We start from the raw sequence: 13,624 nt of genomic DNA, 5'->3' as shown, positions 1-13,624 counted from the left end.
TGACCGATAGAGACAGAGAAAGAAAGGGGGGAGAAAACACCGATTATTATTATTCCCAACCGTGTTGGATTTTTATGACCCACGGAGACGACTCGCGGCGGAAGCACCGACCAGATAGAGACTCTTAAAAAATACCCACGTCAAGCCTGCTCCGTTTGGACCTACAATAACCACAAAAAGGCGTTTTTTCCTCTTTAAAAATGACGGGACTTTGCCGTTAATGTGCCTGAGTAGGTTTAGCTACCGAAAAGCAGCTTTGGTGAAGCAGCCTCTCCATGGCGGATATCTCCTTTTTTTTTTTTTTTTTTTTTTTAAATGAGGATTTGCAAGATGGCTGATGACAGCTACCCCTAACAAGGACAGAAAAGCGACGTCCCCTTTAAGATTAGGAGGGTATATTTTTGTGTTTTTATTAGTTAAATAACACAAGTATGGCTGCTTTTATAAAATAATGCCCATGGGTGATGTTGACGCTGCCTGTCGGTTGATGTAGTGTTTTTATCCGTACCTGGTAGAAAATGGTGAGGTGACGTCTGAGGTAATTTACGCGATTTAATCGAGATAAGGAAGTAGAAAAATATGTTGTTGGCTAAAGGCTGAGGCGACGACAGGGTGAACAAGGTGGAGACCAAAGTGAAAAGAGGATAAAAGCTGTATGAAATACTAATCTTTGGCCGAGGAGATATTTGATAGATGTGTCGGAGGGGGGAAACCAAAAGGCTCTGCAACAGCAGCCAACATTCCTGCGGATCCTAAAACCCTTTGTTTTGTGCGCAGGAGCTGGACTCGACTATTAAAACGATTAACTATGCAGTAAACAGCCTCGAAATGATGGCCCGGGTATGATTTCCTGTTTAATGAGATTATAAGGCCTTTGTTGTCGACAGAAACCTGGTAGAAAAAGCCGAGGCCTTGTGTACAGATATGCGAGCTGTGCCACATAGCAGGCGTTATTCATCAAATAGAAATTTGTTAAAGTGAAGGGCTTGGGGTGGCTGTGTTGGTAATCTGACTTGTAAAACAGTATTTCTTGTCCACTGCCAAACCGTCGCTGGTTGTATGTATAATTAAATTGCAGGTGGAGGCTCCTCGGATACTTATTTATGATTCAGCGGACAAAAGCATTGCGCTGCGTTGTGATTATTGACGGATTCAAGCGTCCTTGAGGTCCAGATAAAACAGTTTCAGGGTTTTATTTTTCCTTTAAAGCTCTTTGTGTGTGAATAGTAATCAGGGTGTGGACTGGAGCAGTCCTTTCTTGTGGTTTTCATGCTTCGTTTGCTGGTCTGAATTGGTCCACAGTCAATCATAATCCGAGGGTGAAGTGAAGGAAGCTCTCAAGGTAAGGGGGCCTGAGCAGGCAGCAGGAAAAAGGGATCAAGTGTCTTTCCATGTGCTACACAGAGATTGATTCACCTCATGGTCGTGTAGGTAATTGTGTAGATATTCAGTTCTCTGTGCCTTGTTTGCGTTTCATGGTTTACCTGTAGCTGACAGGCTTTTAGCTTCCTGTAGGCCTATAAACACAGGAGCTGTAAAGGCAGGCCCAGTGTATGTGTGTGTGTGATTTAGAGGAAAGGAAAGCACCGTTTACTGTAATCTGCATAACGTCAGCCCCTGCTGTGTGTGTTGAAATCACCAAGGTGTTGTCATCCTAGCCTGAAGCCTTCTCCAGTCAGTTTTCTGGAATTTGCCTTCATGCTGCAGCAATAAGCAATACTCGTCATCTGTCAGGGAGTCTCCTTTAGTTTGGTCACAAGGGTCGAAACACGCAGACTGATCTTTCAGGAGGGCATCGGGTCTGTTTTTAGCTTTTTCTCTCAAGACTTTAAGAGTGTCAGGTTTCCTGCGAGGACAGAGAGGTCTGGTAGAAGTGGGAAACAGTTAGTGTATGCCTGCCCGCACCATGATGGCCTCTGACATGGCTGAGACGTGGAGGAACTGTTTTGAGGAGGAGCTCATCTGCCCCATCTGCCTGCACGTGTTCTCAGATCCCATCCAGCTGCCCTGCAAGCACAACTTCTGCCGGGGCTGCATCAGCGAGGCCTGGGCCAAAGACTCCTCACTGGCCCGCTGCCCTGAGTGCAATCATGCTTACACGCAGAAGCCCAGCCTGGAGAAGAACCACAAACTGTCCAACATAGTCGAGAAGTACAACGCCCTGAGCGTGGAGAAGGCCACCACGCCGGCGCTGCAGTGCATCCTGTGCCGCCGAGGCCCGCCACTCCCTGCAGTGAAGGTCTGCCTGCGCTGCAACGCCCCGTGCTGCCAGTCCCACGTCCAGACACACCTGCAGCAGCCCTGCTCAGCCCTCGGGCACCTGTTGGTGGAGGCGGAGGCAGTGAAGGCCTGGACCTGCCTGCAGCACGACGAGTACAGGCTGTACCACTGCGAGGCCGAGCAGACAGCGGTATGTCAGTACTGCTGCTTCGCCCGCTGCCACCCCAGCCACGGCCACGCCGTCACTGACGTGGAGCTGCGACGCAACGACATCAGAGTAAGAATTATACATCATACACATTAAACGAACACGTACTTGGTTATTCACTTCAGGGTGTAGTTCCACTCTGACACTGTGGCAGAAAAAGAAATACAACTGGTGGTTTGACGTCATCACCGGCTCATCTGGGGCGCAGACATCAGACACCTTGCAAGTAGAACTGAAACGACTGATTGGTTAATCAATAGAAAATTAACAATTATTTTGACAATCATTTTCATCCCTTTTAATGCAAAAATTTACCAGTTCCAACTAGGGATGGGAATTTCTAGGCACCTCATGATTCATGGCTACGATGCAATTTGAAAACGATTATTGATGCAACTTAATGCATCAAAAATTTGGATTTGTATACATTATTTTTCCTCATTGCAGTGTTTCCCCAACCATTTCCCTTCATCGGTGAGGGGACAACCCCCCCCAATGAGAGCCCTTACTCCCTCTGAAAGAATGAAAAATATTTTATTAATGTTATCTAACTAATTTATGAACGCTTGTTTCATTTCAGCTCAGTGCGAGAGTCTGTACTGTGTTTTGCTCTCATTTACGGTCGAGGTAGATTCTCTCCTGTGTGTTTTACAGACACCTATCACCTATCCACACACACACACACACACACACACACACACACACAGAGTAGAGCACAGGAGAGGAAAAACAGGTGAAGTGAACGTTTCACGAGTTGACCACAACTTACGTCAGGTGCAATAAAAAACAAAGCTGGACAGATGTTGCCCCCCCAGACGTCTGAAAATCAAGCTAAAATATGTGGGGGGTTTTAAACGCACCGTCCAACCTGAATCTGGAGACAGTGGCATGGATGTTAGCAGCTCTTATCAGTGTCGAGAATTTTTGACTTTTTTTTGTATTGAGATATAATCTATCAAGAGAGAATCACAGTATCCGAGAATTGATATTTTTCTCCACCCTGGTTCCAGCTACTCAAATCTGAATAATATCTAATGTGATAGTGAACTGAATACCTTTTGGGTTTTGGACTGTTGGTCAATCAATACAAGATGTTTTAAGACCTCACGGTGGGCTCTGGGACACTCCTAGACATTGTATAGACAATTGAGAAAGTAATCAGTTCGTGTGTTTACACCCTGCTCTGTGGGTGAGAAGATAACCATTAGTTGTCACCGCTTCTTGTAAGAATTTGTCAGTTCATCAGTGATCAATAAGTGCTGGCTAAGTTCCCACTCAAGTACCAAAATGTAGCTTCACACAAGCCGGTGAGGTCATTTTCTTATCCACTTGTAGTCGTCAAGGAAATGTCAGCAGAACAAAGGGCATAGTTAAATGTCATTTTTAGCCAAATAAAAAACACTGGAGAATTTTGGGCACACAGTTCTCAGCGGTTCGTGTATTTACCAAATCACTTCAGTCTATCAAAACAGAATTTCCCATTTTAAGACACAATTGCATTTTGACTGCTTTTTTTTTTGCGCCGTGTGAGAGTCTTGTGCATTTCAGTTGCGATCCACTCCAGCCTCCATTCTCATCTGTTGGAATGACAAACAATGCAGTCAAGGGTGGAACAATGAGGGGCCCTCAGAGGGCCTTATCTCCCCAGCACAGGTGCATCCTAGCTCAGGGATCGCCAGTTGTGAGGGGGGGGGGGGGTAGGAGTGGAGACAAGGGGACAGGGGATTAAAGTGATTCGTCACTTGATTCTGCAGTCTACTTGGACTCTTTTTATTAACCTTTTCCCTTCCTGGGGGTTTGGTGCTTGCTGTCGTTGGTTCGAGCAGAGGTCGGGTTAGTTTTCCTCCACCTTTCTTTTTAAAGGGGTGTGTGGCGGGGTAGTTTAACCAGAGGGAGAACCATGAAGGCCACAGTGACTCATGTTGTTCACCCAACACCCTGTTTAGGCGTCGACCGTGTCATGCTCGGGTGTATTTCCTGTCGGTAATGCTATGACTCAGCTTTATGTATAGTTAATTGGGCGCCTGGGGCACAGGAAGGGCCATCGGGTGGGACCTGCGCTGAATTTAAAAGCTGTAAAATCCTGCACATTTACAGCTTGTCCTACATCATCTCTAATCAGTCTGGGTGATAAGTAGAGCTCAATTTAATTAGGGCTGCATGCCAACATGCTCACAATGGAGCTTTTTTACGGCAGACATTTTGACATGTCATTGTAGAGAAAACACAGGTGAAATATACAACATTAACGACGACTCAGTGTCCCTGTGAGCCAGCATGCACAATACCAGGACCTCCCCTACGTGGAATGCAGCCATCATCAGTGTTACTAAATACACCTGTGATCGTGCTACGGTGACAAGTCAAAATGTCTGCTGTGAAAATGATCTGTGGTTATACCAACATGCTGACGTTGAAATGGTCAAATGCTTACTGTTAACCATCCTGTAGTGTGGTGTGTTAGCATGCTAGGAACAGCAGTGATAATGCTAATGTGCTTTTGCTAAGCAGGGATAATGTTTCCCATCTTAAAGCCCAGACACACCAAACCAACATCAACGAACTACCTGAAGCCAACTGTTGCATCGCCTCACGTTGCCTGTGTCTCAACCAAAAAGTTGCACTTGAGAATACAGCAAAGACTACAGCTGATGGCCAGCTAGCATGTACATTCTGCACCTGTGTAAGAGGAATTAAATCTCCATAGTAGCAGGCAGTGGTAGTCTGTATTCGTCATTCAAAAACGGAAACGGGAAGGCAAATAGGATGGATTCAAGATGCTAGTTAGCCTGTTAGCACATTAACAGTACAACCGAATGTTGAAAGAACAAATGATATTTACCGTGTGCTAGTGAATGATAAAATAAACAATTGCAAACTGTTTCTGTTACCAAGTTTGCTTCAATCTCACCCCCTCTTGACTTAAGCCATTTGTTTACTTTCCTCATTTTATTTCACTGCTCACGGGCTTGGCTGAACCGCCATCTCCAACGCCAATTCAGCACGCCGAATTAGCCAAAAAGCCGACAAGTGCCAATGAGGGTTAAGTCTGTCCTGTCTAATACAAGGCGTTCGGGACAAGGAGACATCTTGAAATGTCTCGACTGACCAACAGTCCAAAATTACAAAGATAAACATCAAATCTTGACATTTGAGACGTAAATGTTTGGCATTTCTGTCGGGCTTTAACCTCGACTAACGTCATTAAAAATAAATACAAATTTATCCGATAAAAAGGAGCAGCAAATACTGCATCTTCAATGAGTGCGGCCCCTTCTTCTACTTACTATAATAATCACAAGACAAGATCTTGTTGTTTTACCACCTCTGCTGAATGATTTCCTCGGGAATATCAGAAAAATGATCCTTATTACACTGTGATATTGATTTTAGCCATATGAACCTGCGTGGTAGCGACTACTAAAACATCCTCCATGTTGAATGCAATTGAGGAATGTAGAGTGGACCCCCCGCCCCCTCAGCACACACACCACTCTACACCCCCTGCTCTTCACTTTCGTCAGCCCACCCCCTTCCACTGAATTCACCTCACCCTCTCACACCATCCACCAGCCACTCGAGGCGAGGACCGACCTTCCCCCTGGCCCTGCTCTCCTGCTCTGGTGGCTCTGATGGAAAAGACGCTGTGGTGAAATGACAGCTAAAGAGCGCCCTCCCCTCTTTACACCCCCCCCTCTGTCTCTCCCTCCCTCCCCCAAAGGTATCCCATACATTTAGCTGCTCCCCCCCTCAGGGAAGCTTCGGCTCCTTCGACCCTGTTTTTCCCCTGGCTTCTGCTCTGAGCCTAACTCAATCAATCAGCACAACCAGGTCACAGTTCTGGATCTCACCATGCCAACTGTGTGTGTGTGTGTGTGTGTGTGTGTGTGAGAGAGAGATATCTAGGGCAGTGGTTTCCAACCATGTGCCACTGAGGCCCAAGACTAAGCAGGTTTTCATTCCTATCGAGCTCTATAGCAGCTGATCACTAATGATAAAATCAGCTGCTGTGTAGTTGGAATGATTGGATGATGATGATGATGATGATGATGGTACTGTGACAGACCTGCAGTCTGAAACAAACAACTGCTCATTGAGTTGTGGGATTAATGAGAGATTTAATCCCTTTATTTCAGCAGCTATCGGCATGAAATGTTGTATTCATGTTCCCCTTAAAGAGGATCTGTTAAGCTTTTCCTTAATTACTGTCACTTATACATGTATAATGTTATAATGTCGGATGTTCATGTTTAACGTGGCTTAAGTTTAAAATAATGAGGTAAACACATGTAAAAGTTCCTTGTGAGTAATATCCTTAGGCTTCAAATCTTTATGAATTCTGTGTCCAGCGTTTTCTACCTTGTGATGGCGGATTCCTATATTAACATTACATACACTGCTACATGTAGCTACATGGTAACTAGGGATGTTCCTGGCGACTAATTTCCCTATCGACTGAATGAAATTTTTAACCTAGACTATTTGACTAGTCAAAATTTAGAACAATTAAGTATTTGAAACATTGTCCCAAAAAACATTGTGTGCATTAAGAGCCCTTTGAAGACTTTAATCACAATCTTCAACAACCATGTCGGATTTTAAATGCTGCTGAAGTACGAGACACTTTGCGCCGTGTGTAATGAAAGTGAACATGACGTAAACTGAGTCAAAAGTGGGGCACATTGAACCTTGCAGTTTATCTGACAGAAATGACAGCAAGTCACTTCAAGTTAATAAAAAACATCTAAATTATAATTAAACTCCAGTCTACTCGCGCATTACCGCGGGGAGGGGGACTGCTGTCTGACGGCTCTGTAGCACCCACTAGTGGTGGGCGGCTGCATGACAGTCAAACGGCCTCGTACATGAATAAAACACTAATTGGTTTAACCGATAACCACCAATATTTATGGTGCCAATTAGTGAGGGGGCGGACGTTTAATCGCTTAGATGACTAATCGCGTGCTTCCCTAATGCTAACATCGTGGAAGCTTGGTTGCAGATGTTAATTCCTCCATGATTTCAGATCGTATTCTTGCTAGAACGTGTTCGGTGTTTAGAAGATTTTATCAATGTTTTTTTTTTGTTTGTTTGTTTGTTTGTTTTTCTTTTACAAGAGGAAATTCCAGTGTTCTCTGTTACAGTCATTTCCCGTCTGCAATGATGGCACAGAGACGCCGAGATATGTAAGACCCGGAAACGCTGACCAATCAGAGTAGACAGGTCTTTTTTAAAGGGGGGTTGAATACTGTGTCCCAGCACAGACAGTATGAGGACATTAAAGTGTTTATGAACATTAAAACGTGTAAACATGTTCCAGTAGGAACCCAAAATACAAGTATGAACCTGAAAATGAGCAGAATAGGTCCTCTCTGAATTTTTATTTTGCCTCATCTAGCACAGAACTGCAACAATGATCATTGATTAGTCGTGCTAAAGAAAGAAAAAGCAAATATTATGATAATCAGTTAATTAGTTTCAGGCCTTTTTCAAGCAGAAATTACAAAATTTACTGGACCCAGCTTCTCAAATGTAATGATTTGCTTCTGTTGTTTATGGTATGTCATAGTTAATTCAACATGTTTAGGTTTTGGACTGTTGGTTGTTTAAAACAAGCATTTATAAGATTACAAGGGGCTTTTTTAGACTAATAACTTGAGACTAAACTAGGGTTACAATGGTGTGAGATTTTCACGGTACAGTAACTATCTCAGAAAACAGAATATATATTAGTATTATCAGTCACAATGACTCTTAAAGGAATGAAAATGGAAGGGTTATTTTTGGTTGCAAAAATGTTTAATCGCTATAATTGAAATTTGAAAGCTAAGAAGTCTCCTCTTTTCAATATTGTAGATAGGCAAATGTACACGGGATTATTGTTTTAGTTAATAATTTCTAGACAATGACATCATTTTCCAGATTCCAGCTGTAGGATATTATGCTTTGCTTTGTCTTACATAATAGTAAACTGAATATATATTATTTTTTAAATTTAATTTTAACCATTTATCGATTAGTAGTCATCAGTGTAGCAATCAGATTAACCTCTAATAAAAATAAATGTTAGCTGCAGCTTGACTTTGGTTCATGAGGAAATACTTGCAAAACACATGATATTTTTAGTGCTAATTAGCAAACGTTAGCATGCTAACACTATACTAACATGGTGAACATTATACCTATTTAGCATAAGCACATTAGCATTGTCATTGTGCATGCTACCATGCTGACATTCTCACCAACACTGTTCGTCTTGTTTATTTGAATCTGGATCACGTTAGAAGCACATTATGTTGCTCTGTACCATCTCATCAGCATGCCTCTCAGTCATTAAATGTTGGGTGAGGATTATTCATATCTCACATTAAATATTAATAACATGAAGGATTAGCAAATCTGTGTCAATGACATTCCTACTCTGAGACTTATACAACGTAGGAAGCGCGACATAAAGGATTGCTGCTCTCATACGGAGCCATTAATTATGTTTTTCTTAATTTATGTTGGCCTCAAGCTGAGCCGGATGGGCATCTCAGTTTTGCCCGAGCAGGCGTCTGCTGTTGTTCGCATGCCATCATCGTCCTAGAAATAACAAGTGTTGTTGCCACAACATTGCTGCAGCTCTCCGAGCAGCTTCTTCTGTGTGAATACATCTTTTAAAGTACGGAGAGGAGGTGCACTGAGGGGAGAGCTGCTGGAGCTTTTTCTGCCTCTCTATGCCCATTTATCTATCTCTGCTTGCTGCCCCCAGCTCCCCCAACATTAGTCCTCCCTCACTAATGCAAACACAAAATAGCTGTTGGTTGCTATGACAGCACACCCTCCCTCCTCCCCCACAGGGATTGTGTGTTGGTTGGAGACTAAATTAGCCGGCTCCCGGATTCTAATATCTCCGGCATGGGGAGGGGATGCTAGTGGCTAGCTGAGGTCACAACTTCCCAAAGCTTAAAACCCTTTTTTCTTTCTTCCCCCTCACCTCACAGCAAAGCCTGTTACGACAGCAGGAGCGCGTGGAGGAGCGAGTGCAGGAGATCGAAGAACAGCTCTGCAAACTCGACTCTGACAAGTGTGTGGTGGAGGTATGTTTTCACACCCTGAATCTGTGGGCGTAAACTACACACATTGTCAGAGATTCCACACACCGTTGCGTAACACAAAGAGTGGAGTGATGCTTGTGTGTGTGTGTGTGTGTGTGTGTTCCTCTGCAGGACAGGGTGTGTGAGCTGAAAGAGGAGGTGCGTCTGCAGTACCAGCGCATGCACCAGCTCCTGGAGGAGGATCTCGGTCGGACACTGGAGGCTCTGGACCGGGCTCAGGCTCGGTTCTGCCAGGAGAACGCTGCCCAGGTTCTAGCTCTGGGCGAGCAGCGCCACGAGGCCCAGAAGCTGCTGAGCTCCATCCACACGGCCTTCAGTAAGGCGGAGGAGCTGAGCTTCATGAAAAACACCAAGCCGGTTAAAATCCTCACAGACAGGTGAGAGAAACGATGGATTTTTTTAAAAGTGGATGTTTTAACAATTGCCTGTGGGTTTATAATATGCCGGAGATGTTTCCAAGCTGACATCTTATCTTGAATTTTGCATGTCTTTTGGCACTTCATGCAGGTCTCAGGCATGTGTGGGCAGCAGTCTCCCTCCTTACAAAGTGGGGAATTTAAACTCTAAACTGTTCCTCTCAGAAATCTCAAAAAGAGAGAAGAGCTTGAAGAGAACGCTGGAAGGTAGAATCTCAAACACGTTTATCAGGTTTTAATCATTGTCATGGATGTATTTTTATTTGAACTTCCACTCATCCCTTATTTCACACACCTTCTCTCCCCTCAGCTCCCCTCACCCCTCCATCGACCTTCCTGCAGTCTGTCCCTGCGTATCCCAGCGGTCAGAGCTCCGGCTCTGGAGCAGAGAAACGGAAACATTCCACTGCCTTCCCAGAGGGAAACGGGAACGTCGGAAAAAACGCCGCTCCTGGTTTCAAGGACTCCTCCTCCTCCTCTTCCTCGTCTTCTTCCTCATCGCTAGCCAAGCAGCCCTACCTGGGCTCCAGCTCTGCCTCCGGAGAAGGTCAGTCCACCAATCAGCAGCCTCTCGGCCCCTGCGGCCCGCCTCACATCAGCGAGAGCGGCGGGACGGGAAGCGGAAGCGGCTCTCTGACCAACCACCATTCAGGCTCCGTGTTCGGCTCCTCGCACTTTCCTCCTGGAGGCAGCAGCTCCTCGCACTCCTCCCAGCAGGCTGTGCTGCCTCAATACGGTGGCCGTAAGATCCTGGTGTGCACAATGGATAACTGCTACTGCTCCGGAGTGCCCTCGGTGTCGGGCCACCGCAGCCATCCCCCGTACCCGCGCTCTGGCTCTTTCCCCTGGGTCAGCGCCCAAGACTACCCCCCTCCTCCCGGCCTGGCCTCTGGAGGTCCATCCATGCAGGGCTTGGCAGTGAGGGACTGGATAGACGCCTCGCAGACACACAGACATGCAGATTTTTACGGGCTGTACGGGCAGCCTTCTACAAAGCACTACGTCACCAGTTAACAGAGTAGACACACACACACACACACACACACACACACACACACTTGGATATAAAGACAGGCACCAAAATAGCACACTTTTACCGTCTTATTAACCGGAAAAAACACAGTTATACTATACACACCTTAAAATATTCAGATTTATATCCACACACACACACAGATCTAGAATACGTACACACATTCGGGGGCAGGGTTGATCTCTTTGTGTTTTTATTTTCTTCTTTCCTTTATTTTCAGTCAGTGTTTCATGTAGTGTATTATACGTAAAACGCATAAACAAGCCAACGCGCTCACTCTGGCACAACTTAGCTCAGCATCGTACACATAAACCAGAGACAAGAGAGGCCTCAGAGGAGAGCGTGACATGCATCTTTTTTATTTATAGATCAGGAGGTGGATTGATAGGGGACGAACTTTTACTAGAAAACGCCTCTCCGCGGCTTCTCACTGACGCTAAAGGGAAAAGAGATTAAAACCGTGCAGTGTTGAGCTTTCCAGTTTAGCGCCTCATGTTTCTCTGATATAATCACCCCTCTAGTTGTACTGAGGTCAGTTGCCTTATGTTATTAGCATCATATTTTTCTCTGCCCAGCTCACTTTGTCTGGTCGATCCTTTAAAGAGGGTCCACAGTCCCTTTGTGTCTCTTGATTTTCATCGTCATGGCACTTCTTCCTTTCTTTGCTGAGTTCAGGGATGGATCGTACGGCTTGAACACAAAACGCTCTTCCATGGAACACCCACAATGCTCTTGTGGACGCCTTGTTATGCCTGGACTACAGATGCCGACCCGCAGAGAGACACTAGAGCGGTATCCGAAGGGCCGGTCGACCCCGGCCTAAAGAGTTTTGGGGATTATTCTTAGCACTCCCTTCCTGCTATCAGGCTTCCCACAGGACAGAAAAACTTCTGACAAAGACTGTTTCCATTTAGTAATTACTATGACTTTGTGTTATTTGGTACATCTGTAGGTTTCACGCTTGTCTAGAGAGACTCTGTGATCGTAGAGAAAAAGGCAAGACTGGACAGACCAAACCAATCAAGCATCTGGAGGATCTGACGATGCTGTAATTGTACTTCCTGCAGGGCAAAGATGTCACTTCCTCTCAATAAGCACACGAGCTCTTGGCTTCCTGTTTGCAGCTGAAAGCATGCAAGGAAGAGTTTTTTAAAGCACTCAAAAGAAGAACAATGGGGGGAACAAAACGTATGCAGTTTTAAAATGAGTGTATGGAAGAAAAGGAGGGTGGGAGGAATTTTTTTCATGAACTTTTTCTAAAAGAACAAGACTCTGGACTGCGAGATGTAAGCAATTGTTATCATCCTAAAAAGGAGCTGTTACAACAGTCAACATAAAGAGGAGAAAAAAACAACAACATAAAAGTATCTTTTTTTGTAAATATTTTGTGAAATGGAAAAATTACAGACGTGATTTGGAGGAGGGTTCCAAATAAACGAACAAATTTAAACCAGTCTCTGCTGTCAACTCTGTATCTGCAAACCCCTTTTTCTCATGTTCGTCTGAAGGATAAGGGTGGCGATACTCTATGCGTTTGTTACGTTGTGCTTCCTGTTTCGCTTCGATCTGAAGAAGGTTCAGGTTTGACGATAGAAACACTCCTGCACTGTTTGGGAATAGAGAAGTTATTATTGCAGCATGTTTCCTGGTTATTTTTAGTTCTTTATTACAGGGTGTCTGCAGGTCCTTAAAAGTCTTAAAATGTCCTAAATTCCATTTTATAAATATTAAGATGTAAAAGTCATTAATAGTTTTAATTGTGAGGTCTTCAGTGCCACCAACAGGCTCCTTTGCCTCAATGTCAGGGTCATGGAAAACCTGGAAAAGTCTCATTTTCCTCGCCTGGAATTAGTAAAAATCATTAACAGCTTCAGAAAACTGATGGAATTTTGTTGCTTGTAGTAGAATTAATTGTTACAGTAATCTTATCTATAACTCGCAGCATCCACAGACAAACACTTGTCTTTATCTGGACACATTTTCCCCACAAATACAACATGCTAACGTTATTAGCACAAGCCTATGGCATTTTACATTGTATAAATTAGCCTTGCACCTAGCAAACTTACCTCTTCTCATATGAAGCCAGGGACAACAGCAACATTTAACAAAGGTAACGTTACAAAATTTGGCTCCATTACAACTCACAAGGTTCACTGACAAAACAACTGTCTTATACTAAACACGTTTTCCAAACAAATACAACATGCTAACGTTATTAGCACAAGCCTATGGCATTTTACAGTGTATAAATTAGCCTAGCGATGAGCAGAGATTTCCTCTGCTCATATGAAGCCAGGATAAATCACGCACAAGACTTAAAATGCTATTTTTGTGGAGGCTTTACTGTCTTCACAATTTATTGTTTCTTATCTGTGAAATTAAAGTAAATAAAAGCTTTGTTTCCACTGAGGGAAATGGTTTGAGCTAACACAAATAGACAGGAGGTCTGCGTCGCCGCGATTTGTGGTTACATTTCTGGGGAGGTCGATTCAACGCAGAAGTATAAATTCCGCCTTACATGTTTCATTTTGTTTGCTGCAGTTGCGTCATTCAAGCAGGCAATCTTGTTTTATAGTAACCAGAAATGAGAAGTTGACCAACTCCCATTTCTCCTTAATTTTGACAAACATAAGTAATAAGAGGA

General features: G+C 44.2%; 1 protein-coding gene across 1 annotated transcript; it reads left to right on the top strand.

The window, feature by feature from the left end:
- Window positions 1-283: 283 nt before the first annotated feature.
- Window positions 284-12,427, top strand: trim8b (tripartite motif containing 8b). The gene is made up of 5 exons (XM_033611172.2): window positions 284-2,497; window positions 9,415-9,510; window positions 9,640-9,905; window positions 10,036-10,151; window positions 10,255-12,427. Exons 1-5 carry the CDS (start codon window positions 1,892-1,894, stop codon window positions 10,956-10,958), a joined length of 1,788 nt encoding a protein of 595 aa, XP_033467063.1. The 5' UTR covers window positions 284-1,891; the 3' UTR covers window positions 10,959-12,427.
- Window positions 12,428-13,624: the final 1,197 nt, after the last annotated feature.

The sequence above is a fragment of the Epinephelus lanceolatus genome, chromosome 21, assembly GCF_041903045.1.
Source record: "Epinephelus lanceolatus isolate andai-2023 chromosome 21, ASM4190304v1, whole genome shotgun sequence".
In the NCBI taxonomy this organism is placed as follows: domain Eukaryota; kingdom Metazoa; phylum Chordata; class Actinopteri; order Perciformes; family Serranidae; genus Epinephelus; species Epinephelus lanceolatus.
Note: the sequence above shows the minus strand (reverse complement) of the source record. Positions and strands in the feature narration are given on the sequence as shown.